The 27,692-nt window shown below is 43.6% G+C and overlaps 1 protein-coding gene across 1 annotated transcript; it reads right to left on the reverse strand.

Annotated features, from left to right (window-relative positions):
- Nucleotides 1-4,436: 4,436 nt before the first annotated feature.
- Nucleotides 4,437-26,843, reverse strand: Ptges3 (prostaglandin E synthase 3). The gene is made up of 9 exons (XM_005371208.3): nucleotides 26,775-26,843; nucleotides 24,533-25,059; nucleotides 12,703-12,816; nucleotides 12,150-12,219; nucleotides 11,407-11,505; nucleotides 9,555-9,644; nucleotides 8,223-8,285; nucleotides 6,980-7,004; nucleotides 4,437-5,582 (listed from the first exon to the last, which is right to left on the reverse strand). Exons 1-9 carry the CDS (start codon nucleotides 26,841-26,843, stop codon nucleotides 5,563-5,565), a joined length of 1,077 nt encoding a protein of 358 aa, XP_005371265.2. The 3' UTR covers nucleotides 4,437-5,562.
- Between the last annotated feature and the right edge of the window lie 849 nt (nucleotides 26,844-27,692).

Below are 27,692 nucleotides of genomic sequence, written 5' to 3' on the forward strand. Positions count from 1 at the left end.
TTTGTAGACCAGGCTGGTCTCGAACTCACAGAGATCTGCCTGCCTCTGCCTCCCGAGTGCTGGGATTAAAGGCGTGCGCCACCACCGCCCGGCTATTGTTCACTAATTTACTTCACAGTATTGATATACACACTGGTCATGCTCCCAAATTCTTCCAAACTCTTGTAATTCTTAAAACTGAAATAGTTTTCATTAATCACAAAGAACACAATCCAAGATCCCTAGTAGAAGTCTGCAACTTTGGATGACACCAACCCCTATGTATATTTTCCTTGTATGTAAATGCCTATGGTAAAGCTTAACCTACATATTAGGCACAAGTGCTTTTTTCAGGGTTGATGATAAACCCATGAATGAAATGCTCAGTGCCAAATGCCTAGCCCACAATAAATTTATTATGTGAAAGTGGTTTTTCTCTAAATCCATCACTGTACCATACACACCCTTTTTTTCATGGAAGACAGACTGCCTACAAGATGCACTGAGGTGAACAACAGTTATGAGTTAGCGTTGGGCTACTGTTAACTAAGGCTATAGGAACTATAACAATCCACCCAGTAGTCCAGCTTCAGAGATCCTTATACTCTTTACTTATAGCTAGCCTTTGCATTTCATCTACTTAGCCTACCTCCACTGCCATTTCCAGCCCAGTTTTCTCCTAGGACTTTGTAAAGCAAAGAGCAGAAGGCCGTAATTCAAGTAGCAGGTGCTTGCCTGCAAAGACACAGGAGACTACAGAACCTACCCCAACACCATGAGGAGCAGAGCATACTGGGGCAATACCTGTAATCTCAGCAGGGGTGGAAGCAGGATTGCTGAAAGACAACACCAGCTACCTAACAGGAACCAATCAAACAACAGACACATGGGCCTGGAGAGATAGATGGCTTAGCAATTTAGAGCACTGGCTGCACTTCCAGAGGACCCAAGTTCAATTCCCAGCACTCACATGGTGGCTCACAAAATCTAACTCCAGTCCCAGGGTACCCGATGCCCTCTTCTGGCTTCCAAGGGCATCAGACACACAGAGTGTACACAAACATACATGCAGACAACATACACATGCATAAAAGCAGAAGACAACCCCAAATTCCAAAAACAAACCCCTCCTTCAAACTCATGCAATATCCCCCGTCAGAATATGACTTTGATGTGTTCGTTTTTGCTATTATTCTATTACTACAGGAACATACTGTAAGTCAGTGGTTCTCAACCTGTGGGCTGTGAACCCTTTGGGTCAGCAAACACATCTTCAGATGATTCCTAACAGCAGCAAACTTAAGAGTAGCAACTTTATAACTCTTCATTTTTAGGCAACCAAAGACCCATAGGCTGAGAACTGCTTAGAGTGGTGTAAAAGATGACTTAGTTCCCTCCAGCTAGAGATGGTTCAGAGACTTAGTGCTTTCAAAGGGTTAGGGTTTGGCTCCCAACACCTACGTGGCAGCTCGACCACTTTTAACTCATTCTGGAGTCTCAACATTCTCATCTGGACTCCATAGGCATTGCATATACATATGCATACAGATCACTCATAAGATATTAGATTATACCGTCGCCTAAATCCTGCTTCACTTGTTTAGAAATAACCAAAATTAACCAAAAAAAAAATTTTTTTTTTTTTGGTTTTTCGAGACAGGGTTTCTCTGTGGTTTTGGAGCCTGTCCTGGAAGTAGCTCTGTAGACCAGGCTGGTCTCGAACTCAGAGATCTGCCTGCCTCTGCCTCCCGAGTGCTGGGATTAAAGGCGTGCGCCACCACCGCCCGGCAGAAATAACCAAAATGTTTGTGTCTGAAGAGTAGTTCTGTGGTAGAGCACTTTCCTATTGTGTATGAGTACCTTGACTCAAATGTCCAGCACTAAAAATTAAATGTTTGACACATCACTTTCACTCATTCCCTTCCCACCCCATTTTTGAGACGAGTGTCTGTGTAGCTCAGGCTGTCCCAGAACTGGCCCTACAAATTAGGCTGGCCTCAAACACCTGATCTGCCCCGAGTGCAAGGACTAAAGGAATACACCACCACTCCTGGTAGAACATAGACTACTTATTTCTGGGTTGTCTCAAATGTTTATAAGCTGAGACCAATCCCTGGAATTTTACCCACATTAGTTATCTGTTCCATATAACAGACTGCAACAAAAGGTTTGGATAGTTTACCAAGAATAGAATTTCTGATAAGGACAAGGACAAAGTGTATCAAGTTTCCCCAGTCTCTGTCTTGGCTATTGTTCCCTCTACCGCTTTTTTAAGAACAGGGTTTCTCTGTGTAGGCCTGGGTGTCCTGGAACTTCCTCCGTAGACAAGATTTGCTTGCCTCTTGTCTTGCCTTGAGTGTTCAGACGAAAGGTATTTAGTCCCCTACTGCTTTGACAAGACACAGCATTGCTCTGAAGCAAGGCTTGTGCTATGTAGACTCGGTTCTTAGTCCAGGCTGATTTTAACCTTATGTAGCCAAGGAACGAATTGCCCTGTCCATACCTACAGGACTACATTTAAGACCTACCAAGCTGTTCTTACCTGTCTTAGGAATGTTCGAAGGTTTGTGTCTAAATGTCCAGATTAAATGTTATTTTATTTTTTTTTTTTTTTTGTCGAGACAGGGTTTCTCTGTGGCTTTGCTGCTTGTCCTGGAACTAGCTCTCATAGACCAGGCTGGCCTCGAACTCACAGATATCCACCTGCCTCTGCCTCCCAAGTGCTGGGATTAAAGGTGTGTGCCACCACTGCCCGGTTAAATGTTAAAAAAATTTTTTTTTCTAGACAGGGTTTCTCCATAGCTTTTGGAGCCTGTCCTGGCACTAGCTCTTGTAGACCAGGCTGGCCTCAAACTCACAGAGATCCGCCTGCCTCTGCCTCCCGAGTGCTGGGACTAAAGGCGTGCGCCACCACCGCCCGGCTAAATGTTAAAATTTTAAGAGCTAGATGTGGTGATATATGTGTCCTTTTCACTCAGTGATCCTAACTCATCAGTTATGTGAGCTTGTTATTCAACTGGAGTTCTTTTTTTTCTTTTTTCTTTTTGGTTTTTCGAGACAGGGTTTCTCTGTGGCTTTGGAGCCTGTCCTGGAACTAGCTCTCATAGACCAGGCTGGCCTCAAACTCACAGAGATCCGCCTGCCTCTGCCTCCCGAGTGCTGGGACTAAAGGCGTGCGCCACCACCGCCTGGCCTTGGAGTTCTTTTTTTAAAAAATACTTATTATGTATACAATATTCTGTCTGTGCGTATGCCTGAAGGCCAGAAGAGGGCACCAGACCCCATTACAGATGGTTGCGAGCCATCATGTGGTTGCTGGGAATTGAACTCAGGACCTTTGGAAGAGCAGGCAATGCTCTTAACCTCTTAGCCATCTCTCCAGCCCCCTCAACTGGAGTTCTTAAAGGACCAATACCTCCTCCCACCAACCCCCAAATTTAGGCCCTATAGATAAAGAGAAGAGCACCTTCTGCTCTCAGAGTACCTGGGCTCAATTTCGAAGACCCACATATAACTGTATCCAGTTCAAGGAAACCTGCACATACATGGAGCAATTTATTTTTTGCTTTTTAAAGACAGGGTTTCTCTTTAACAGCCATGGCTGTCCTGGAACTTGCTCTGTAGACTAGGCTGGCTTTGAACCACTTACCTCTGCCTCATATAGTGCTGGGATCAAAAGTGTGCACCAGGGGGCTGGAGAGATGGCTCAGAGGTTAAGAGCACTGGCTGCTCTTCCAGAAGTCCTGAGTTCAATTCCCAGTAACCACATGGTGGCTCACAACCATACGTACTGAAATCTGGTGCCCTCCTCTAGCGTGCGGGCATACATCGGGGCAGAATGTTGTATACATAATAAATAAATCTTTAAAAAAAAAAAAGTGTGCACCAGCAAGTCAGTCTTTACATGTAGTGTGTATATATATAATCTATCCTCAGACATAAACACACTCTGCGAGTTTGAGGCCAGCCTGGTCTGCAGAGGGAGTTCCAGTACAGGCTCCAAAGCTAGAGACAAAACAAAAACAAAAGCGGCAGTTGCAGGGTGGGGGTGGGTAAGAGGCAGGAAGAAAGGGAAGAGACAAACTTTTAAAGCAATTTAAAAATGGGCAGTGGCAGCCAGGTGGTTGGTGGTACAAGTCTTTGGCTGCAGTACTTGATAGGTAAATGCAGGCAGCTCTCAGTGATTTTGAGGTCAGCCTGGTCTACAAAAGCAAGTTCCAGGACTTTTACAAAAAGAGCGCCTGTCTTGAACTCACCCACCAAAAAACAAAAAACACATTTCTGAGTTCTCTACACACAGAAATAATCAAGGAATCAACCTTTCATCTTTAGGACTTCATTCAACATTGCCTGGAACAGCCTGGATAGCAACAGCATGGCGGAAACACAGGCTCCCTCCGCAGGACAGACTTTAGAAGTGTGGAGGTAACACTGCTAAATGCAGGAGCTGAGAGATGTTCAGGAGGACAACACATTTAGTTTTATTTCAATCAAGTCACACAACACTTTTCCAGCTGCTGAAAGTGCATCTACAGTTTCCATTACAGATCCACTTGAAAGGGTTTCCTGTGACAGTACAGCAACCTCTTTTTTCAAACAGGAGCAGTCCCAAAGTTTTCCCTCAAAAAAATAAGAACTCCATTCCAGTAAGTGGAAAATACATGAAATTACAGCAAACCAGACACTTAGAAGGAGAGCCAAGAAATCGTCCAGCAGTTTATTAGAAAGAATGTAGACATTTAAAAAAATCCCCACTGTCATGAACATAAATTGAGATTTTCCAGCCAGGGCATAAGCTGAAATCAAAACAGGAAATAAAAAAATCCAATAGTGTATTAACATTTTCCACTCATTTGCCATACTGACAGTGCAAATACAAATCTGGTCTAAAATGTACAGACTCTCAATCAACAATGTACAGCTTTCTTTCTTCGTCCTCCGTGCTAAGAGATGTTAAAGAGCCTAAGGGCCAAATAATACCAAATGTATAGGCTTCAAAAACCATCTAAGTTAGGGCATTCACTAGTTTTAGCTAAAACACCTGAACACTGATCACATACAATAATGTAGAGTACATTTTTGAAAAATAAACTTTAGTGGAATAATTCTGAAAGGTACACTGAAAGAATGACAGGGTATCAGTTTAAGAATCAGCCAAATTTTTTCCCGTCCCCTTCAAGTTCATGGTCTGGGATCTAAACTAGGGAGGGACCTTTCCCTAAGCTGAGAGCTTCCTAAGATGTAAGTAAGTAGCCGTGTTATGAAGAAAGAAGACTTAGGTGAAGTGTTTATTCATCAGAGCTGTTGTATCAGTTGCCTAGGATCTCAACCACTTCATGGAATCCTGGGAAATGTTCATGCATAAGGATATTGCCTTACCTGACTTAAATTGCCCCATACAATGGTACATTATCAACCCTTAATGAAGCCTTTAAAAAAAAATAAAAAAAAAAAAAAAAGGTTGAAAAATGGGTTAAAGGAGGCAAATACAGCATCTGCCTTTAGAGCTCAGGAATTTTCTCAATTATGAAATCTTGCAGAAGTTATTTTTCTTTCTCAAAATCCAGGTGATGACAACATTCCTTACTCCAGATCTGGCATTTCTGAAAGGATTAGAAACAATTAGTTAAGGTCTAGAAGAGAACTACAACAGAATCTAAGAGTTACAAAGTCTCAGCAGAGAAGCAGCTGACAGAACTGAAGGTCCTAGTAGCACTTGTGTGCACAGGACCCCTTAAGGAGTAAGGGGTTTCTAAAACCGTGACAAGGATCTAAGGCCTCTTCCTTAGAGCTAGCCCATTTCGCCTCTTTGGAATGCCCCCCCCCTTTAATTTTTTTCCCCAGAGAAAGGTTTCTCTGTGTAGCCCTGGTTGAACTGGAACTTACTCTGTAGACCACACTGGCCCCAAACTCAGAGACCCACCTGTCTCTGCCTCACAAGTACTGGTATTAAAGGCACATGCCACCACTGCCTGGTGTTTTGAGAATTCATTCAGCCAATTATCTTTTGGGGTACCGGTCCTTAGGGCACAGTGTGAGGTGCTATGTGTGCACTAATAAGCAGACAAGAAGCATGCTCACTCTCTTGGGAGGTCAGAACAGAAGTAAGTGTGTGCGGTTTTTCACATCTCCCCGGGGCAGAGAGGCTTCTACCTTGTCTGTATCCTGTGAGCCTGTGTTTTCACTTTGAATCTCATTTCCTTTGTATCCCTATAATAAGACAATTTGTAACTCTTGCAGTAATACCCCTCGCTTTAGCTTGATGTTTTCTCCTTTCTTAATAAGTTAATTCTATTCTACGCTAAATTTTAAATTATGTTCTTGGGACTGGACAGATTACTACTCTTCTAGAGAACCCAGGCTCATTTCCTGGTAATGAAACAGTGGCTCACATTTGGCTGTTAAGTCCAAGGGCTCTGAAAGCATCTTTCATCCCCCAAGTACCGGCTATACACAGTGCACACACACACACACACACGCACACACGCAGTCAAAAAACAAAATGTGCTAGGTGGCGGTGGCGTCCATCTTTATAATCCCAGTACTTGAGAGGTAGAGGCAGGCAGATCTGAGTTGGAGGTGAGTCTGGTATAGAGTTACAGGACAGCCAGGGCTACACAGGAAAAACCCTGTGTAAATAGATGTGAGTTTCTCCTCCACTTTTCCTGGTGGTTGCTGTGATTTTTAACCTAACCTGTACTCTACCATTCTTTTAAAATTAAAATTTTCTTTTCCTTCTTTCCAAGATAGGGTTTCTTTATAGTTTTGGAGCCTGTCCTGGAACAAGCTCTTGTAGACCAGGAGGGACTCAAACTTACAGATCCACCTGCCTCTGCCACCGATTAAAGGCATGTGCTACCATGGCCTGGCATTAAATTGTTCTTCAGTTTAAAAAGAAAATTGGTGTCTGCTCTGAAATTTGGTCTCAGTGTAAGACAAGCACTTACACTGGAAATAAAACAAACCACAAACACGGGCTTCCCCCAAACCCCTCACTTACTTTCATCATCACTGTCTTGTGAATCCTGTAGAAGAAATTTTTATAAGTTACAACACTAATTGTACACATTTCTCTTAACAGAATATTTTTACCTTAAGAATCCAAACGTACTTATTTTTTTTTTTACCATAGTAGCAAAAACAATTACATGGAACCCAGAACTTAATGACAATTCACTTATTCTCCTAAAGTGAATAATTTTACACAGAACCCTTTCTGTAAAATATTGTGTACTTCTTGATTAGGACTGAACTCACTCCATTCTCCCCCTTGCTATCATCTCGTGTCATCCCATTAAAGGAAAAACTGGCTCAATACAAAGACAACAATGAATTCTAAGTCTACATACTGAAGTTGAGAATTCTCCCAACTACATAACTAACAAGTGCTAAAATGTTCTAATATTAAAGGAAGAATTCTAATAGTTGAATATGCTTCCTCTTGATGTATTCACATCCCTTTATTATTATAGTCTCTGACCTGGCTTTAAATCCTATTTATATCCTTGGTAAAAAACCAATTTTCTTTCTTCTCTTTTGGTTTTTCGAGATGGGGTTTTTTCTGTAACTTTGGAGCCTGTTCTGGAATTAGCTCTTGTAGACCAGGTTGGCCTCGAACTCACAGAGATCCACCTGCCTCTGCATTACCTGTGCTTGGTTTAAAGGCATATGCCGCTACTACCACCCAAAGACAATCTTTTTTTTTTTTTTTTTTGAACCTTCAGGCAGGCCCTCTGGAAAAGCAGCCCAAACTCTAGACCCCAAAGATAATCTCTTAACTCTTACTTTTGTGCAATGATTTGTTAAAAATATGATCCTTGGGGCTGGAGAGATGGCTCAAAGGTTAAGAGCATTGCCTGCTCTACCAAAGGTCCTGAGTTCAATTCCCAGCAACCACATGGTGGCTCACAACCATCTGTAGTGCCCTCTTCTGGCCAGCAAGCATACACACAAACAGAATATTGTATATATAATAAATAAATATTAAAAAAAATATTATCCTTAATGGTTCAAATACAATTTTCCAACTAGGCAAAAAAAAAAATTCCCCCAAAATGGATACATCTTAAAAATAAACAGAAAAATAAACCACCAACAGCAACAAAAAAGCAGCACTTCCCTTTATGAGGGGGGAAAGAATGGATATGAGTGAACACCTGCAGGGAGTAACTGAGCATGTAAGACCATCTATATTGAATTGCCTTTCACTACTATGAAATAGAAAAGAAGGTTCATATACTTACATCATCTGCTCCATCTACTTCTGGTAAATCTACATCCTCATCGCCACCCATGTGATCCATCATCTATTTCAAGCATAAAAATTAGTTTTTTAAAATGTTAAAATCAGCTTTAATAAGCTACATACTAAGCCGGGCGATGGTGGTGCACGCCTTTAATCCCAGCACTCGGGAGGCAGAGGCAGGCGGATCTCTGTGAGTTCGAGACCAGCCTGGTCTACAAGAGCTAGTTCCAGGACAGGCTCCAAAGCCATAGAGAAACGCTGTCTCAAAAAAAAAAAACAAAAACAAAAACAAAAAAAAGCTACATACTACAGATATAAACCTTTACTCCATCATAGGTTCCCATCTATGAATGCAAAAGAAGCTTAAGTTGCTTTCTCGGAAAGGGAGAGTCTATGTAATTACATACACTCAGAGAAGACTACTACTTTCTTGAAAACAAGGGAAGGTGCAAGTAGGACACGGTAGCCACAACTACACACTAGGGTAAGAGGCAAGCCTGATGAGCTACATAAACAAAAAAAAACAACAACAACAACAAAACTCGAATGGCTCAGTAGTAGGTTTTTCGTGACAGCATTTCTCTTTAATTTTGGAGCCTGTGTGCCCACCTTTACTTGTTGCTCTTAAAGAGGGCCTGGGCACAGTAATGAGGTCTGATGCCCTCTTCTGGCCTGCAGACATACACAGACAGAATATTGTATACATAATAAATATTAAAAAAAAAAAAAACCCTCTATAACCCCATTTCCTGGAACTGTTGACACCATCATCAGGCCTCCAAGGGCACCAGGTTCCCAGATGGTGCAGACACATACACAGGCAAAACACACTCATATACATTAAAGAAAAGCATATCAAAATGACTCTACAGAACCGTATTAAAGTCAGGTGGTGGCAGCGCACACCTTTAATCCCAGCACTGGGAAGGTGAGTTCTGTGAGGCCAGCCCAGTCTACAGAATGAGTTCCAGGACACTGAGAAACCCTTCCTTAAAAGGAAAAAAAGAAAAGGGAGGGCTGGAGAGATGGCTCAGTGGTTAAGAGCACTGGCTGCTCTTCCAGAGGTCCTGAGTTCAATTCCCAGCAACCACATGGTGACTCACAACCATCTGTAATGAGATCTGGCGCCCTCTTCTGGCCTGCAGGCATACATGGAGGCAGAATGTCGTGTATACATAACAAATAAATAAATTAAAAAAAAAAAAAAGAATGTGTTCAGGAAAGGCAACACACAGGCTAGGGATGATTTAAAAAAAAAAAAAGAACGAAAAAGGAAAGACAAGACAACAATTATGAGAACAGGGTAGAGGATGCCACTAAGAGAACTTACCTCAGAAAAACGGTCAAAATTGGACATGTCCTCATCTGAATCATCCTCCCAGTCTTTCCAATTATTGAAGTCCACACTAAGCCAGTTAAGCTACAGATCAAGAAAAGCATTACCCATGTTAAGTTTTTTGAGCTTACAACCACTGAGACATAAAATCAAAGAAGAAAAATCCAAGGGAAACCAAAAGTAGTTAACAAGCCCATGAATCATTATTTTGTTTAACTTTCCTTTTATACAAAAAAACAGCCATCCCTCTGGAGAAATGGATTATATAGGCTGCATATTAGGCACTCTGTCAACTGAGCTACAGCCCTAGTGCCACTGTTTTCATTCTAGACAGTACTGTTAGGAATTTTCCCTAACCTAACATGAGCTCTCTGCCGATGCAAAAATCTCAATCAAGCCAAATTAAGAAATATCCATGTTTAATGGGAGGCTGCAAAAGTGACAGGGTGAGGGGTAGGGGGTGGGGAGTTTAATGTCGACCACGACACAGGAGGGGACCTTCCAGGGAAGCAGTTAAGTAGAGTGGGCATGTTTGGCGGGCACAGAGATGGGGCCTCCAACGGACTTGGGACTTACAAAGTACCTTATTATGTAGCCCTAACTGGCCTCAAATTCAGAAATCCTTATACTTCTGCGTTACATACTGGGATAAGCCACCACACAAGGTACTTCTAAATGTGTGGAGGAACAAGAGAATAAGATAACAACTTGAAGCCGGTTCTCCCCTTCTACCACGTGAGGTCTTGGAATCAAACTCAGCTTTCAGGTTTGGCAGCAACCACGGTTGTCTACTAAGTCATCCTGGTAATCCACCCCAGTTTCGTCAATTTTAATGACACCAAACTTTATTCCCCTATGATAACCAAATATCTTAGAAAAGCTTTCCCTCTGCAAATTCTCTCCCTTTCCTTTTTTCAGACAGTTGTAACTTCTAAAGACCATGATGGTCCTGAACTCATGATTCTCCTTTCTCTGTGAACCACCATGCCTGGCAAATTCTTCTGTGTTGGGGAGTAAACTAAGTACCTTGTAGACACAGAGTATCAAGCCCAGCCCTAAAAAAGGGCAAGCTCTGACTATATAGCACAGTGTACTGGTGATTTTGTCATTGAACACAGGTTAGAGTCCTTTGAGATCAGGCTGCAGGCAAGCCTGTAAGAACATTTTAATTAGCGACTGATGGGCATGGTCCACTGTTGGTAGGGTAATTCCAGGGCTTCTGGTCCTGGGTTCTGTAAGAAAGCAGACTGGCTGGGCCATGGTGGTGCTCACCTTTAATCCCACCCAGCACTTGGGAGGCAAAGGCAAGTGGACTTCTGTGAATTTGAAGCCAGTCTGGTCTACAGAGCTAGTTCCAGAATAGTTAGGACTGTTAACACAGAGAAACCTTGCCTCGAAACAAAAAAGAAAGCAGACTGAACAAGTCACGGGAAGTCAGCCAGTAAGCAGCACCCCTCCATGCTCTATCAGCTATCAGCTCCAGCATTCAGGTTCCTATTCTGGCTTCCTTCAGTGGACTATGAACGTGGGAGAATAAACCAAATAAACCCTCTCTCTAAATTGGTTCCTATGGTGTTTTATCACAGCAATCACAAGTAACCCTAACAAAGACATCCAGGAAAGCTAGTTTGAATTTCACAGTATTTCTGTCTTAGCCTCCAATGTGTTACTACATCTGATGCATAAGTCTATATCTCTTGAATATAAAACTAGGGACTTATGACATTTGGTTAGAAAGCCAAGTATAGAACACCAGCAATTATATACAGGGAAACTCTCATAAAACAACAGAATCAAATTATAAAAATACTTTTTTATTTCTCAAGCACAGAAAATGACAACTCACCTTTGCCCTCTCCTTTGTTAACCTAGGCCACGATTGGCCAGATTCTCCTTTCCGCAAACAACATAAAATTGATCTGTCCGTTCTTTTATGCTTGGAGTCCTAAAACAAGAGCATCATCACACCACTTTATATCTCTATTATCATGGTAAATACCTTTTCCCTTTCTACTGCTCCCTTTCCAGATTTCTTTTTAACCTTCTTTTTATATTGTTAGAGATCAAACCTAAGACCTTGAAGTGTACCAGGGAATACTCTATCACAGAGCTGTCTCTTCCATAATCTGGCCATTACTGTGCAGCCTGCTGTCCTGAATTCACGACCCTCCTTAATCAGCACACCCGAGTGTTTCTATGTAGGCAAAGCCATCCTGTCTCAGTTTTCTGAAAATTCACCTTATAGGCACAAGCAGACTGAGCAAGTCACGGGAAGTCAGCCAGTAAGCAGTTTCTCTGTGTAACAGCTCTGGCTGTCCTGGAACTAGCTCTGTAGACCAAGCTGGCCTTGAACTCAGAGATCTGCCTGCCTCTGCCTCCTGATTCTTTCCTCGGGCTCTCAGCTACTAAGGTTTCAGATCTAAAGACAGGCTTCAAAGGTGCTGTCATCTGTCCAGTGACAGAATAAAAAACATACAGGAATGGAGGGTATAAAATATAAGTCTCTATAAATTGTTATATTAATTAGACTTAATATTTACTACCAGCATTTCCTCATAATTTAAATCTGAATAAAGCATTAATACTTACATTTGGATCAATACAGTGAAAAAGATCAATTTCATTTAAATGCTTAAAATTATCACTTCCTCCAAGACAACTAAAAGAGAGAAAAATTCAAATAAGCATCTTTAAACAATAGATCAGCAAGAAAAACAAGATTAAATCACTCAGTTATCTGAAATAAGCTTTGGGTAACACTGATATAAAAAGGTGTGCTGGCTAGTTTATGTCAATTTGACACACGCTAGAGTCATCTGAAAGAAGCCAACCTAAGAAAATGCTTCCATAAGAGTGTGCTATAGGCAGGTTGTAAGGCATTTTCTCATTAGTGATTGATTGGAGAGGATCCAGCTCATTGTGGGTGCTTCTATTCTTGTGCTGGTGGTCTGGGTTCTCTAAGAAAGCAGGTTAAGCAAGCCATAGGCATCAAGTCAGTAAGCAGCACCCCTCCATGGCCTTGGCTTCATCTCCTGCCTCCATCATGTTCCTACCCTGACTTCTTTTGATGGTGAACGGGCATGCATAGCCCAATAAACCCTTACTTCCCAAGTTGCTACCCTGAGACAAACAAGCAAATTACCTGAAAGTAAGTTTGGATTTTTCAAAATTTACATTAACATCTTTACTGTCTTCAACACAAAATTCAATGAATACGTAGTCCCTTCGATCGTACCACTTTGCAGAAGCAGGCTGCCTACAAATAAAACGAGACAAACAGGAGTTCAGTACTTAAATAACTTCACATTTAACACAGTAATGTATTTCTCTATCACATTTTTAAACTTTTACTTTATATTTACTCCACATTTCAAAGACTCCCACAAGGTAATTTCATAAGAACAAAAACTTCCATAACAGGGATTTTATTTTGGGAGACGGGAAAAAGGCAGGATTTCACATAGCTCACATTAGCCTTGGACATCTCATCTTCCACTGCCCACCCACATAACACCATTTATCTTTCTAGTATCATTGTAGGACAGAAAATAGCCTTTAACAAACAAACTGCGTTTTCTCCACAGATGTATGTTCAGCACTGTTAACAGGGTTTTTTTTGGCGGGGGTGGGGGGGTGTTTTTGAAGACAGGGTTTCTCTGTGTAACAGCTCTGTAGACCAAGCTGGCCTTGAACTCAGAGATCCGCCTGCCTCTGCCTCCTCATTGCTAGAATTAAAGGTGTGCACCACCACTGCCCAGTATCAATAGGGATTTTAAAACCCAAAATCTAACATTTAATACCCTGTCAACCTTTAAACCAGTACCACTGAAACTAAGATGCGTGATTTAAATTATAAAGAAAACTAAGCCACTTTCAGAAGCACATAGTATTTTACAATCCTGGAATTTCAACATTAGAAATTTAGAAGTAATAGGGATGTAGCCAGTGGCACAATGTTTGCCTAACATTTGCAGGGTCTAGGTTTGATGTACCAAATCCTGGAACAAAATAATTGAAAAATATAGTGGTGTCAAGGTATGTTGTCATATAACTCAGGAGGCATATATATCAAGCTGTTGTCTTACAGAACAAGGGCTAGAGAGATGGCTCAGTGGCTAAGGGTACTGGCTAGTCTTATAGAAGATCTAAATTCAATTTCTAGCACCTACAGGGCAACTCACGACCACCTGTAACCTCAGCTCCAAAGGATCCAAGATGAGTAGGCAAAGCACTCATATGGGGGCTCCCTGGGACCCATGTGGTCTTAGAAAGAACTGCAAGCTGTCTTGTACTCTTGTGCAGTGATACATGTGTACACAGTGATTAACACATGTTAAAAAAAGAAAATGGCACGTTAGCTTCCTCAGTTGAAATGACAATAAGCTAGCCAAAATAAAACTACCTCTTTAGTACATATTGGCAGATGTACTAATCTCTCTATCCTCTCCCCTTGGGGTTTTTGTTTTATGACAGTGTCTTTCTTTAAGTTCATGTTGCCCTGCACTGACAGAGTTGCCTTAGCCTCTTGAATACAAATTACACCATTTACATTCAGTTTGAAAGATTTCATTTTTGTTTTGTTTTCTGAGAAAGACTTTCTCCCTGGCTGTCCTGAAACTCACTATGTAGATCAGGCTGGCCTCAAATATGGAGATCCACCTGGCTCTGCCTCCCAAGTGTTGAGATTAAAGGTATAAGCTACCACCACTTGGCAGTTTGTGCACCTGCGTACAAGTACCCATAGAGGTCAGAAAAGCTGGATTTACAAGCAGTTGTGAACCACCAGATAAGGATGCTGGAAACCAAACTCTGGGCCTTCTAAGAACAGTAGAACATTGCTCCAGCCCTCACTTACAATTTTTTTCTTTCCTTTTCTGGTTTTTTGAGACAAGGTCTCACTATGTAGACCAAACTAGCCTCGAACTCATTGAGATCTGCTCGCCTCTGCTGTGATTAAAGGCACACGCCACTAACCATGGCCCAGAATTATTCTTTTTTTTTTTTTTTTAAAAAAAAGAGAGAGATAGGGTTTTTCAGTAGCTATGGAGTCAGCCTGGAACTCATTCTGTAGACCAGGCCTGCCTTGAATTTACAGAGATCTTCCTGTCTCTGCCTCCCCAATTCTGGGATTAAAGGTGTGCACCACTACCACCTGGCCCAATTTCTTCTACAATATGAGGAAAAACAGGGCTTGTGGTGGCCAAAGTACTTTATTCAGAAGGGCCAAAGAAGTCTACAAAATCTGCTGCCCTCAACAGGGTAGATCTTAGAGGCTACCCTATTGCTAATACACTAGAAAATTTTAGCAATAAAGAAAAATTTAATTAAAAATAGCTGAGTGTGGTGGTTTATGTCTATAGTCCCAGCACTTGACAAGCAGATGTAGGAAAACTATTGAAGTACAGGTAAATCGAAGTTTTGGAGTAGGACTGCATCTCAACTACTGTCCCCCGAAACGGCATTGGTTATAGTACAGTTCAGTGTTAGAGAGCATTTGCCTAGCACAGGCAAACCCCTAGGCTTAAACTCAAGCACTGTAAGTTAAGTAAGATGAATTCATTTTTGTATGCAGTGCTTTTTTCCTTTGGAGAAATCCAGTCTTAGAAATTGTGCTGTTTGCCATGCCCGATCTACAGAGCGTTCCAGGACAGTTAGGGCTATACAGCACCTGCTCCCATGTCCCCCAAACAATCAACTAACCAACCAATAAATAAACTGTGCTACTTAAAAGAAAACAAAGTCTATCTTGTCCTGGTGAGATGGATTTGCAATCAAGTAAAAGAATTTGCCATACAAGCCTGGCAACCTGACTTCAATTCCCAGAATTCACATAAAGATGGAAACTTGGGCTCCAAGACACATACATATTATAAGCACATCCATCAATAATAAAAATCACAATAAACTTGCCTGTCCAGTGAAGACTAATAGCTACAGCTCACCACTATTACCCAGTTGTCCTTTGCTTAACTTTAGAAAACCGTTCCTTAGGCCGGGCGGTGGTGGCGCACGCCTTTAATCCCAGCACTCGGGAGTGCAGAGGCAGGTGGATCTCTGTGAGTTCGAGGCCAGCCTGGTCTACAAGAGCTAGTTCCAAGACAGGAACCAAAACCACAGAGAAACCCTGTCTCGAAAAACTAAAAGAAAACTGTTCCTTTTGGTAAACAGCTTTGTGTATCCTCAAACAACTAGAGCAGGACACCTCGGAGAGGCTTTTCTGCGGGACACTCTCGAGTTTATGCCTGTTACAGCAACTTTCAATAACCTCCAATGTTCTTTCCTGTATCATTAGTAGTGTCATCCTGTTCTGACATTAATACTCACCGGTTAGGCTATGTTTATTAAACAATCTTTAAATTGGAAATAAAATCCATTGGGGACAAAGAAGTGACAGATAAAAAATGGACCCTACCCAAATAATCTTGGTTGTAAACTTGGATTCTAAATCAACTAAAAGACATTCTTATGATTTTCTTGACCAAATTACTTGAAGGGAGAAGACACATCCTAAATAACTGTGGGTTACACATTCCAATGGCAAGTTCACCTGCCCTGTTGCTGCCACCGCTTCATGTTCCCAAAATGGATGACGGAAGGCCAGCAGCAGCTCTCTGAGATTCCTCCAGGCTTTCAGCACCAGACTGGAAGTGACTAAAAGAACTACAGATTCTGGATAGATAAGTCAGCCATTGTTGGGACTATTTAGTGACATAGCATTATGTAAGGGAAGCCAATAATCCCTGTCTGTTATACACTCACTGAATTGGTTCTTTTCCACTAGAGAACCCTGAGTAATACCAAATAACAGGTACGTGAGGATCTAGCGTAGTATTTTACCCTATTTTAAAATAAAAACGACCTGCTTCTTGCCTAGAAGTTGCTTTGGGTTTGATACCCACTCACTAAAGCTAATCCATGAGCGATTCCTTACAAATGCACACAAATGGCAGCTGAATAAAATTCTAATTACTTGCCTGGTGGTGGTGGCAGAGCATGCCTTAATCCCAGCACTTGGAAGGCAGAGGCAGGTGTATTAAAGGTATGTGTCACCATGCCTAACCATGCTGTTTTTCTTTGGCTCATTCATTATTTAAGACATGGGAGGGGCTGGAGAGATGACTCAGTGGTTAACAGCACTTGGCTGCCCTTCAACCACATGGTGGCTCACAACCATCTGTAATAAGATCTGGTGCCCTCTTCTGGCATGCGGGCATACATGGAGCCAGAATGTTGTATACATAAGAATAAATAAAATCTAAGAAAAAAAAAAGCACTGACTGATCTTCCAGGGGTCCCTGGTTCAATTCCCAGCACCCACATGGCAGCTCACAACTGTCTGTAAATCCAGATCCAGGAAATCCAACACCTTCACACCAATGCATATTAAAAAAACAAAAATCAAACCACCACCACCACCACCACAACAACAAAAAACCAAAAACAAGCCGACAGTGGTATGCCTTTAATCCCAGCACCCAGGAGAGGCAGATGAGTTCAAGGCCAGCCTGGTTACAGAGCGAGTTCCAGGCCAGGGCAGTCAGGGCTGTTACACAGAGAAACCCTGTTTTGAAAAAACAAAACAAAACAAAACAGGGAAACATTGGCCGGTTAACCCACTTTCTTAGATTTACATTAAGTAACAACTGTTTTCTGTTCAATTTTTCATCTTCAACTCTGACTCGTCAGTGCCTCAGAAAGAGACTTTCCCATATGGAGCAGAAGTGCAATCCCAACAGAGGCTCTCCTCCAATATGACTGGTGCCCTCGTAAGGAAAGATGAGGATGAAAGACACAGGTGGTCATCAAATGAAAGAGAATCTCTAATAGAACGATTTCTTAGAAAATGAACAATCAGAAACTACTTTTTGTTTAAGGTTAAGGTCTCTGCAGTTGGCCCCAAACCTCTCTTTACAAATCAAGTCTCTCTACACATGTGATAAACTATTGTTAATATCTGAATTTCTATTGAAATTAAGTGGGAGACAGAATGGAGAGGTGGCTTAGAGGTTAAGACCATTCCTCCAGAGGTCCTGAGCTTGATTCCCAACAACCACATGACACACCTGTAATGAGACCTGGTGCCCTCTTCTGGCATGCAGGCAGAACACAGAACACATAATAAATTTTAAAAAAAGAGGAAAAAAAATTAAGTGTGTATGTGTGTGGGGAGCAGGGTTCTGGGGCAGAGAAATGGCCTAGCACTAAAGAGTATTTGCTCAAGAAGACCTTAATAAAAGCAAAAAATAAACCAAAACCAAACAGAATGAGCTCTGTTCAGTTCTCAGCACCTATGTAAAGCACCTTGCACATTCTGTAACTCCAAAGGACTTGACACTCTTCCGGCCTCCTCAGGAACCCATACACATGTGGCAAACTCACACACAAAGTGCTACCATGTAGCCATGTTAATAGCTTCATACAGAAATTACCCAGTAACAGAAAAGTACATCTGAGAGACTGAATCTGTTCCAGGCAAAGCTACAGTGTTAACCAGTTAAAAGATCATTCTGACCAAAGTATAACCTAAACCAAATAACACACACATACAAAGGTACTTTTTATATAGATATATACTGGCTTGTCATACTTTTCTAGATTTTATGAAATAAACACAGCGTTCACACTTCAAAAAGTATAGAAAAGCAGTTAAAGGTTTATTTATTTATTTTTATTTATTTATTAAGGATTTCTGCCTCCTCCCTGCCACCGCCTCCCATTTCCCTCCCCCTCCCCACAGTTAAAGGTTTATGTGTATGAATATTTTGCCTGCTTTGAACTAGAAGGTTGTGAGCCTCCATGTGGTTGCTGGGAACCATCTAAGTCCTTAACTGCAAGAGCAGTTAAGGTGGTTTAGGTTGGTTTTTCCCTCTCTTCATAGCTCTGGCTGTCCTGGAATTACATAGGCCACGGTGGTCTCCAACTCAGAGAAAACTTAACTGCTGGCTCTGCCTCCTAAGCACTGTGACTGAGATTGTGCTCCACTTTGTCCAACCAGTGAAGTTCTTTTAAATGCTGGCCCACCTTCCAGACCTGCTAACTAACCATCCACCCCAATACATTTTTCAATCTGTTTAACAGAAGACCTGTTGAATTTGCAGATGTGCTACACAGTAACAAAACCCACAGCAGACCTCTAGCTCAACCCTACCATCAAAAGCATCTCATGTAATCATGTCCCACAGCCAAAGCACACTGCTGGAAGATAGTACTGGGACCTGTTCTAGAGATGTATCAGGAGAGGAAATCCCAGCTCTTCCTTGGGCCAGGGAGGGGTGGTGGCTTACACTGTAAACATAGCACTTTCCAGTCTGAGCAGTAGGAGGATCACTACAAGTTCCAGGACAGACTGCTCTACATTCTCTGCACCATTAACCATGTTTCAATGAGTAAGGTATACAGCTATGTAGGAACTCTGCTCAAACCTCAGCTTCAGGCCTCCATACATACCAGCACACACATGGGCACAATTATCTACACACACATTGCACAAAAATTGTGCATGTTTGTATGTAATATACATGCATATGTATAGGGATATGCAACAGCCAGATGTCTGTCTCACACTTGCTCTACTTCCACACCTTATTCCTTTGAGACATGTCTCACTGAACCTGAAAGTAGGCGGCCAACAAGCCCCAATAACCCCCCTGTCCTGTCCACACAGCACAAATACCTAGCGTTTTATGGTGGCAATGGAAATTTTTAAATGATTTTTATTTTATGTATAGTGGTGTTCTGCCTGTATGTATGTCTGTGTGAGGGTGTCAGATCCGTTGGAACTGCAGTTACAGACAGTTATGAATTGCCATTTGGGTGCCGGGAACCGAACCCTGGTCCTTTGGAAGAGCAGTCAGTGCTCCTGCTGCTGAGCCATCTCTCCTGGCCCAGGTGATGGACATTTGAACCCAGGTCTTCATGACTGTTCATCAAGTACACTTACTGGCTGAACATCTTTCCAGTCACCTTTGCAGTGTTTTTAAAGTCCCTACCTTTCCACGGCTGGTATTACAAGGGAGGCAGAAGGATCAGGAATTCACAAGAGAACGAACACAAAACTGTTTTATCTGTATCAGTTTCTAATAAAGCACTGAGTCACTAACGTTCTGCTTTGGAAAGCCAGGCAGTGGAACATGTCTGCAATCCCAACATTTGGGAGGTGAAGGTCTAGGCAAGAAAAAAGGGGGAGGGGAGTTTTGGCTGACTATAGTGATAATATAATCCCACCACTCAGGAGGCAGAGGCAGGGCCATCTCTGTTGAGTTTGAGAGCAGTCTGGTCTACATAATAAAACCTGTTTCTGGGAAAACAAACACCCAACCAAACAAGTTATCAGTAAGCTAAATATACACATTAGTTCGAGGCGATTCAACTGCACCATACGTCCCCCCCTTTCCCTTTTTAGAAACAGGATTTCTCTGTGGAACAGCCCTAGCTGTCCTGGAACTAGCTCTTATAGACTAGGCTGGCCTCAAACTCACTGAGATCCGCCTGCCTCTGTCTCCCAAGTGCTGGGATTAAAGGCATGAACCACTACTGTCTGGCACAATTTCAGCTTTTGTTTATTCATTATTTATTTTCTTACGTATGAGTGCTATGTCTGCAATACAGCTGCATGCCAGAAGAGAGCGTCAGATCCCATTATAGATGGTTGTGAGCTATCTACCACATGGTTGCTGACAATTGAACTCAGGACCTCTGAAGAGCAGCTAGTGCTCTTAACTGCTGAGCCATCTCTCCAGCCCCTAAACAGACCAATATTAAATTAGCAATGAGTAACCTACAATCCAGCATTGCCACTTTGTTTCCACGCCTTCTAGTTAAAGTCTAACTCAACAATTAAAAAACAGAAAAAAAGAAAAGTCAGTTGCCAGGTTACAGTGGTTAGAAAATCAACATTGAAGGAAGGAGCATACCCTATGCTCCCTCTTAAGTTTGGAAGGCTGAAGATTTTATTTTGGGAATTCTGCAAAGCATATAAATAAGTATTTATTTAATAAGTAAATAAATAGATATGTAACTTTAACCCCAGCACCAGAGGGGCAAGGGAAGGCTGATCTCTGGTGTTCAAGGCCAGCCTGGTCTAGGTTCCAGAATAGCCAGGACTACACAATGAGACTGTCCAAGAGAATAAACCTATTTACAGCAGACATCAACAGACAACACGATTAGTTGGATTTTTCCCAATTTTTACTTTAGAACTGTTACAAAATTGAATGTATTGAACATTTATTTTCTAAGGAGTTGTTCATATTTATTTTACATGTATGTAAGAACATTTTGCTGGCCGGGCGGTGGTGGCGCACGCCTTTAATCCCAGCACTCGGGAGGCAGAGGCAGGCGGATCTCTGTGAGTTCGAGGCCAGCCTGGTCTACAAGAGCTAGTTCCAGGACAGGCTCTAAAGCTACAGAGAAACCCTGTCTCGAAAAAAAAGAACATTTTGCTATATGTCTGGCACTGGGGGTCAGATCATTCAGAGAGGTCTGAAGAGGATGCTGGATCCCCTGAAACCAGAATTACCAATTGTTATCAGTCCCCCTGTGGATGGAGCCTAAAAATTGAGCCCAGATCCTCTGAAAGAGTAGCGACTGCTCTTCAAGAACGAGCCGCCTGGGCTGGAGAGATGGCTCAGAGGTTAAGGGCATTGCCTGCTCTTCCAAAGGTCCTGAGTTCAATTCCCAGTAACCACATGGTGGCTCACAACCATCTGTAATGAGGTCTGGTGCCTCTTCTGGCCTGTAGGCATACATGCAAACAGAATATTATATACATAATAAATAAAATACTAAAAAAAAAAACGAGCCGTCTATTTACCCCCATATACTGAGCATTTAAAACTCGAAGGATCTAATTACTTCAGAATGTGCACAATGGTGCAAACTTTAAAAAAAAGTGTGTAGCCAGGTGAAGTTGCATACACTGTAATTTCAGAACTTGGAGGCAGAGATATGTAGAACCCAGTCTGGTCTACAGTGAGTTCAGGACAGTCATGGTTACACAGAAAAACCTTGCCTTGAAAAAAGTACCAAATAATAATAATTAGTAGTAAACTAAATCAAGAGGTATACGCATACATGAAGCTTTACTATGCAGATCTTTTTTTTTATATTTATTTATTATGGACACACTATTCTGTTTGCATATATGTCTGTAGGCCAGAAGAGGACACCAGACCTCATGACAGATGGTTGTGAGCCACCATGTGGTTGCTGGGAATCGAACTCGGGTCCTTTGGAAGAGCACACAATGCTCTTAACCACTGAGCCATCTCTCCAGCCCTACTATGCAGATCTTAATGGCATGTACCACCTCTAATTCTAGCACTTGGAAGGTAGAGGCAGAAAGATTAAGCATTTAAGGGTAGTTCCATATGTAGTGGACCAACTCAAAAAATCTTTAATAGGGCCAGGCATGGTGGACCATGCCTTTAAACCTAACATTTGGGAGGCAGAGACAGGCAGATCTGTCAGTCTGAGGCCAGCCTGGTCTACATTGAAAGCTCCAGGACAACCAGCGCTACATAGTGAGACCTTGTTGCAAAATCAATTGTTAGTAGAGGTTGGAAAGATGCCTCAATGGTTAAGAGCACTGGATGCTCTTCCAGAGAACCCAGGGGGTCTCTATCCTCAACAGCTATATAGTGATTCACGTCCATATATAACTCCATCTAGTTCCAGGCAACCCAACACTCTCTCTATTCTGACCTTTGGAAGTGCTACAAGCAGGTGGTACATAGACATATGTACAGGCAAAACACCTACACACCCAGGTTGGCTGGCTCACAACAGCCTCTATTCAGATCTAACACCTCTGCTCTCTGCTGAAACCTGTATTAGAATGTACAAACCCATACAGACACATAATTTTAAATGTAATTTAAAAAAATATTAATTTTTACCTCACTGTACTAGTATTTTGATTGCATTCAAGTATATGTATGTGCCACACACTTGCCTGGTACCCAACCATCAGAAAAGGGCATTAGATCTCCTGAAGCTGGAATTACAGATTACGAGCCACGTGGGTGATAAGAGCTAAACCCAGGTCCTTTGCAAGAACAGTAAGCACGTAATCTAAGGCACTTACTTGTCCAGGGCCAACAAAAAATCTTAAAAATATTGTGCTGGTTGGTAATAGCACATTCCTTTAATCCCAGCACTTGGCATGCAGAGGCAGGAGGGTTTCCGTTGAGTTCGAGGCCAGCATGGTCTACAAAGAGACCTTTTCGAAGGTAGTAGCATGATAATTAGAGAAGGGGTAGAATACGCTACGTGCAATTTTCACCTATTTACATTCATTACCTACAGAAATGTTTCAAACAAGCCACTTTGACTTTATGTCCATGAATGTTTGCCTGCATGTATGTAGACCACATCCCTAAAACTGGAGTTACGGATGGCTGTGAGCCACCACGTGGGTATTCGGGTCCTCTGCAAGAGAAACCAGAGCTGTTAGCCACTGAACTACCTACCTCTCCAGCTCCTAAACTGGTACTTCTGATGAAAAGGTGTTTTGTTTGGCTATGCTCATCTCTTAATTGGATTACCTAGCAATTAATTTTCTCCTTAGAGATGTCCAATCTGGTTAGTAATTTAAATACCAAAAAAAAAAAGAATTTTACATCAATGTCCTAAAAAGCCAGAGGTGGCATTGGAATACAGCTCAGGTGATAAGAGTCCTCCCCTAACATAAGAGTTCGATCCATAACGCCTAGAAAATAAAATTTATACCGGTGCGGGTGAGCTGGCTCAACAAGTTAAGGCAACCACCGCCACACCTGACCACCTGAGTTCTACCCCGACAAGACGAAGACACATTCCCACAGCTTTTCCCTTCTCCTCCAGGAGCACTCACACAAGAATAAACGTAAGCAAAAACGAAGTTAAACCTTCTCTTTCTTTCCATGTTTTCCAGCACATGTCTTCTAGGGCCTGTTCCCAGGCACCAACTAGCTCTAGGGTGTGTTCCATCCCTTTAGAGTTCTAGCTATACAGTATTCAGGAAAGTCCTTACACCTGTATGATTTTTTAATCTAGTTTCTTTTCAATCGCTATCCGCAATGAACTTTTAGGGCTGTGCAGCACAGCACCCACTCAGCACTAAACTCATCTGAAGAAGTTTTCCTGAGAAGAAAAGGCCTGGAAAAAACCGGGTCAAAAATTCTTACCAGGTTAAAATCACGAAAGCTAAGACTGTTAAGAGAACCCGTAACCACCTCCACCTAGACAGATTCGGTCTTCAGGACACCTATTTCATCCTCCCGTGGAGGACGCGTGATGAAACGCCATCCCAAGTTTATTGAGAAATAGAGAACGAGTCCCCAAGTCTCTTGTGACTAGACACGTGCAGAACTACTATTCAATGCTCAGCAAGTGACTGAATTTGACTGGATTGGGAAGGAGTCTGGAAGGCTCCCGAGCGCGACACGGGAACGGGAAGTTTCGTTGTGGTGACGGCATGGCCCCTCTAGTTGCCTAGCAGTGCCTGCCGCGGAGGGCGGAGGGCCGCGTGGTGCCCCATCGGCAGCGCTTACAGAACTCGGGAGCCCCGAGCGCGGCCCGGTCATCACCGAGGAGCAGCCATGCTACTTCGCGGCTCCGCTGCCCGCTGGGCAAGGCGCTCGCACACGAGTTTGAGGCCCAAGGCTAAGTTCCCGGAGTTCCGAGGCGGCCAGGCCGTCCGGGGGAGGGGGAGAAGGAGAAGGAGAAGTGGGGTTTCTGGCCCGAGGAATCCGGGGGGACGGACTGGCGGTGGGGGGAGCGGACATCTGGAGGAAAAAAATGTCCTCCGCCCGCCAACGGTAACCGGAACAGGGATGCAGGACCCCCAGCGCACGGCAGGGCGGCCGCCAGCGAGGGGAGAAAGGCGGAGGGCCGCGAGTGGGGGAGGGCCCAGGGGCCGTTTTCCGGCAGCCGGGAGCTCCCGCGCGGCCTCTCTCGGGAACGACCTGCCCTCGGCGGGATGGCGCACTCACATGGTGAACGGGACAGGGGGCCAGGCGAACGGGTGGGCGGGCCTCACTGGCGGCGGCGGCTGGCGAGTCGACTCCTCTCCGGCGTCTTCTGCCCGGTCGCGGCCTCTTCTCGCTCCCCTAAGGCGACGGCGGCGACGGCGGGCTCGACCTCGATGCCCAGAATGCACCGCGCGGAGAGCGGCTCCCTCAGGCCGGGAGAGAAGGAAAGTGTCGGAAGAGGGGCGCGAGGACGGAGAAGGAGCGTGCGTGCGTGCGAGGGGTGGTGAGGCCGGGCGGCGGCTGGTGACGCAGCAAAATGCCCGGGCCCGACCGCCGCGCCTGCGCACTCTTTGTTTTCGGGCTCCGCGCGGCTTTCTAGAGCTCTCTACGGAAAGGGCGGGGCCTTCCCGCTTCTTCGCGACGCTTCCCGCCCCGCCCCGTCCGCCGGCCCGCCGCAGGCCTCGGTCCTGCCATCTTCCCGTGCTCCTCTCTCGCGTTAGTAAACCGTTGGCCGCCAACAGCCCGAGCACGCGCACGGGACGCTTTCCCTAGGAAACAGCTGGGCCGCCTTGGGAGGCGGCGGGATGTGAGAGTCTGCGGCGGATGGCCGCGGGAGACCTTGACTAGGGAGCAGGTCTCGGAAAGGAGGTGTTGGTGGACATTTTTGTTTGAGAAAGGGGCTTCCACACTAGCCCAGGCTGGCCTCGAACTCGCAGCGATTCCACTGCCTCAGCCTCCCGAGTGTTGGGCTTACAGTCCTGGCTGTTCCGGTGGGGACACGGCTTCGTTGTTAAAGCCTGGAACATCTCGCCCTTTTCCTGAATGTTAGAATCCTGTTGGGGATAGTGGGAACGCAGAGCCTTTAACTGAGGAGCTACTTTTGTGAATTTGCCTCTAGCGGCGGGCCTGTCTCCTGCTTTGAGACTTTGGCGACCTTGGTGAGGCGAGGAGGGAAAAGTTTCTAGCCATTCTCTTTTCATCTGAGTTCAGATGAGGCTGCGGATTTATTCTAAAATTCTTGTATAGTGCACTGGGTTAAGGTCTAGCGATGTTAGTAACCAAGAACAATATTTGTTTGTCAAAAATTGACAGATTAAGGAGACGTAGACCAGTGAACCGCTTATTCAGGGCACGACACAAGTTTCAGGAAAATAAAACATTTTGGAAGAGTGGTAGCTTGAAGGCAAGCAAAATAAAGTACTACATGTGCCGTGAAATGAAAGCTGTATTCAGATCTGCAAAATGGGGGTGCTAGGCTCAACATGGTTGAAGGGGATGAAAATAAAAACTTTTGTGTTGGGGCTGGAGAAATGGCTCAGCGGTTAAGAGCATTGCCTGCTCTTCCAGAGGTCCTGAGTTCAATTCCCAGCAACCACATGGTGGCTCACAACCATCTGTAATGAGGTCTGGTGCCCTCTTCTGGCCTGCAGGCACACACACAGACAGAAAATTGTATACATAATAAATAAATATTAAAAAAAAATAACTTTTGTGTTTTGTCTTTCACAAGTTCAGGCTGCCCTAAACTCACTATGCAGTACAGGCTGACTTCAAATTTAGGGTAACCCTGCTGTGCTGGTATTACAGGCTTTTTGTATTGTTTTGTTTAATGCTATTGGTATCACTGAGCCCAGACTCTGAGGTGATGTTGACCATGTAGTCTTGATCCTCTTTGCCTGTTTCACAAGCGCCAGGCAGACTAACTGAAACCTTACCACCTGTCAGGGAAAAGAAAATAGTCTGGCATAGTGGCACAGGCTTGTTTGATTTGTTTGTTTTTGAGACAGGGTTTCTCTGTGTAGCTTTAGAGCCTATTCTGGACCTCTCTTTGTAGACCAGGCTGGCCTCGAACTCAGAGATCTGCCTGCCTTTGCCTCCCTAGTCCTGGGATTAAAGACCTGCACTACCATTGCCTGGCAGTATCACAGATATGTAATCTCAGCTAAGGAAGCTTTAAAGGAGCTGGGGGTCATGGCCCATGCCTTTAATCCCAACATTTGTCAGGGGCAGAGGCAGGTGGATCTCTGAGTTCTAGGTCAGTCTGGTCTATATATCCAGCCCAGGACAGCCAGCTATATAGCATGGATGAGTCCTGGGTTCAGTTCATGGCACCACCATTACTACCATGGCCCTCAGAGAAAAGACCAGCTGTTTGGATGGAGCACATGTTTGCTGGAAGAAAAAGGACAGGCCTTGTAAAGAAACTTTTTCAGGGCTGCAGAGATGGCCGGGGTTAGGAGCATTGACTGCCCTTCCATAATACCTGGGTTCTGTTAACTAGTCCCAGGAGATCTGACTCCTCCTGGCCTCCATTGGCACCTGGCTTGTACATTGTGCATAGACATTACATGCAGGCAAAACACCCATACCTGAAACAAATTTACAAGAAACAAGGCCAGATGGCATTAATCTCAGCAGGGATTAAAGGTCAGGCAGTGATACTCGGTCTGAAAAGCAAAAACAGAAGGGATGGAGAGATGTAGAGAACTCGTTCAATTATCAGCACCCACATGGTGACTCACAGCTGTAACAGGCAAAACACCAGTGCCCGTAAAAAAACTAAAAAAGAAATGGAAATAAGGACTAGAATGATGTGGGACAATTCTGTCAATTATGTTTTAAATAAACACTGATTGGTCAGTAGCCAGGCAGGAAGTAGAGGTGGGGCAAGGAGAACAGGAGAATTCAGGGAAGGAGGAAGCCCATTCCTCGGCAGTCCTGCACAGATCACAGAAGAAGCAAGATGTGACCTACCCTGCCGAAAAAGGTACTGAGCCATGTGGCTAACATAGAATAATGGGCTGGTATATATTATAAGAGCTAATACGAAGCCTGAGCTAATGGGCCAATCAGTTTATATCTAATGTAGACTTCTGTGTGATTCTTTGGTGTTAAATGGCTGTGGGAACTGGGCAGGACAGAAACCCCAACAAGCAGGCCCTCGTGTTACACTAGAAGGCTATTCAGTTCATTAAGAGGATGTTACTGTGACTCCCTTTATCTTGCTCATGCTGTGTGGCACAACTCTGCAGCCTTGGTTCCTAATACAGCACGCTACAACTTGCACTGCCAGTACCTTCCCACATGGGATGCCAACAAACCCTGCTGATGACTTCAACTTCAGATTGAGACTATTGCATCTAATAGAATGCAGTGTTCTTCACTGAACATACAAAGTTTT

The sequence above is a fragment of the Microtus ochrogaster genome, unplaced genomic scaffold (assembly GCF_000317375.1).
Source record: "Microtus ochrogaster isolate Prairie Vole_2 unplaced genomic scaffold, MicOch1.0 UNK99, whole genome shotgun sequence".
NCBI lineage: Eukaryota > Metazoa > Chordata > Mammalia > Rodentia > Cricetidae > Microtus > Microtus ochrogaster.

Excerpts from the sequence above, each read along its gene's own strand:
- Ptges3 (XM_005371208.3), bottom strand. The coding sequence starts at position 26,843 with ATGTACAAGCCAGGTGCCAATGGAGGCCAGGAGGAGTCAGATCTCCTG. Across the intron at positions 25,060-26,774 it reads GACTAGTTAACAGAACCCAG|GGAAAGCGTCCCGTGCGCGT; the intron begins GTATTATGGAAG and ends GCTGTTTCCTAG. Across the intron at positions 8,286-9,554 it reads ATTTTGACCGTTTTTCTGAG|ATGATGGATCACATGGGTGG; the intron begins GTAAGTTCTCTT and ends TGCTTGAAATAG.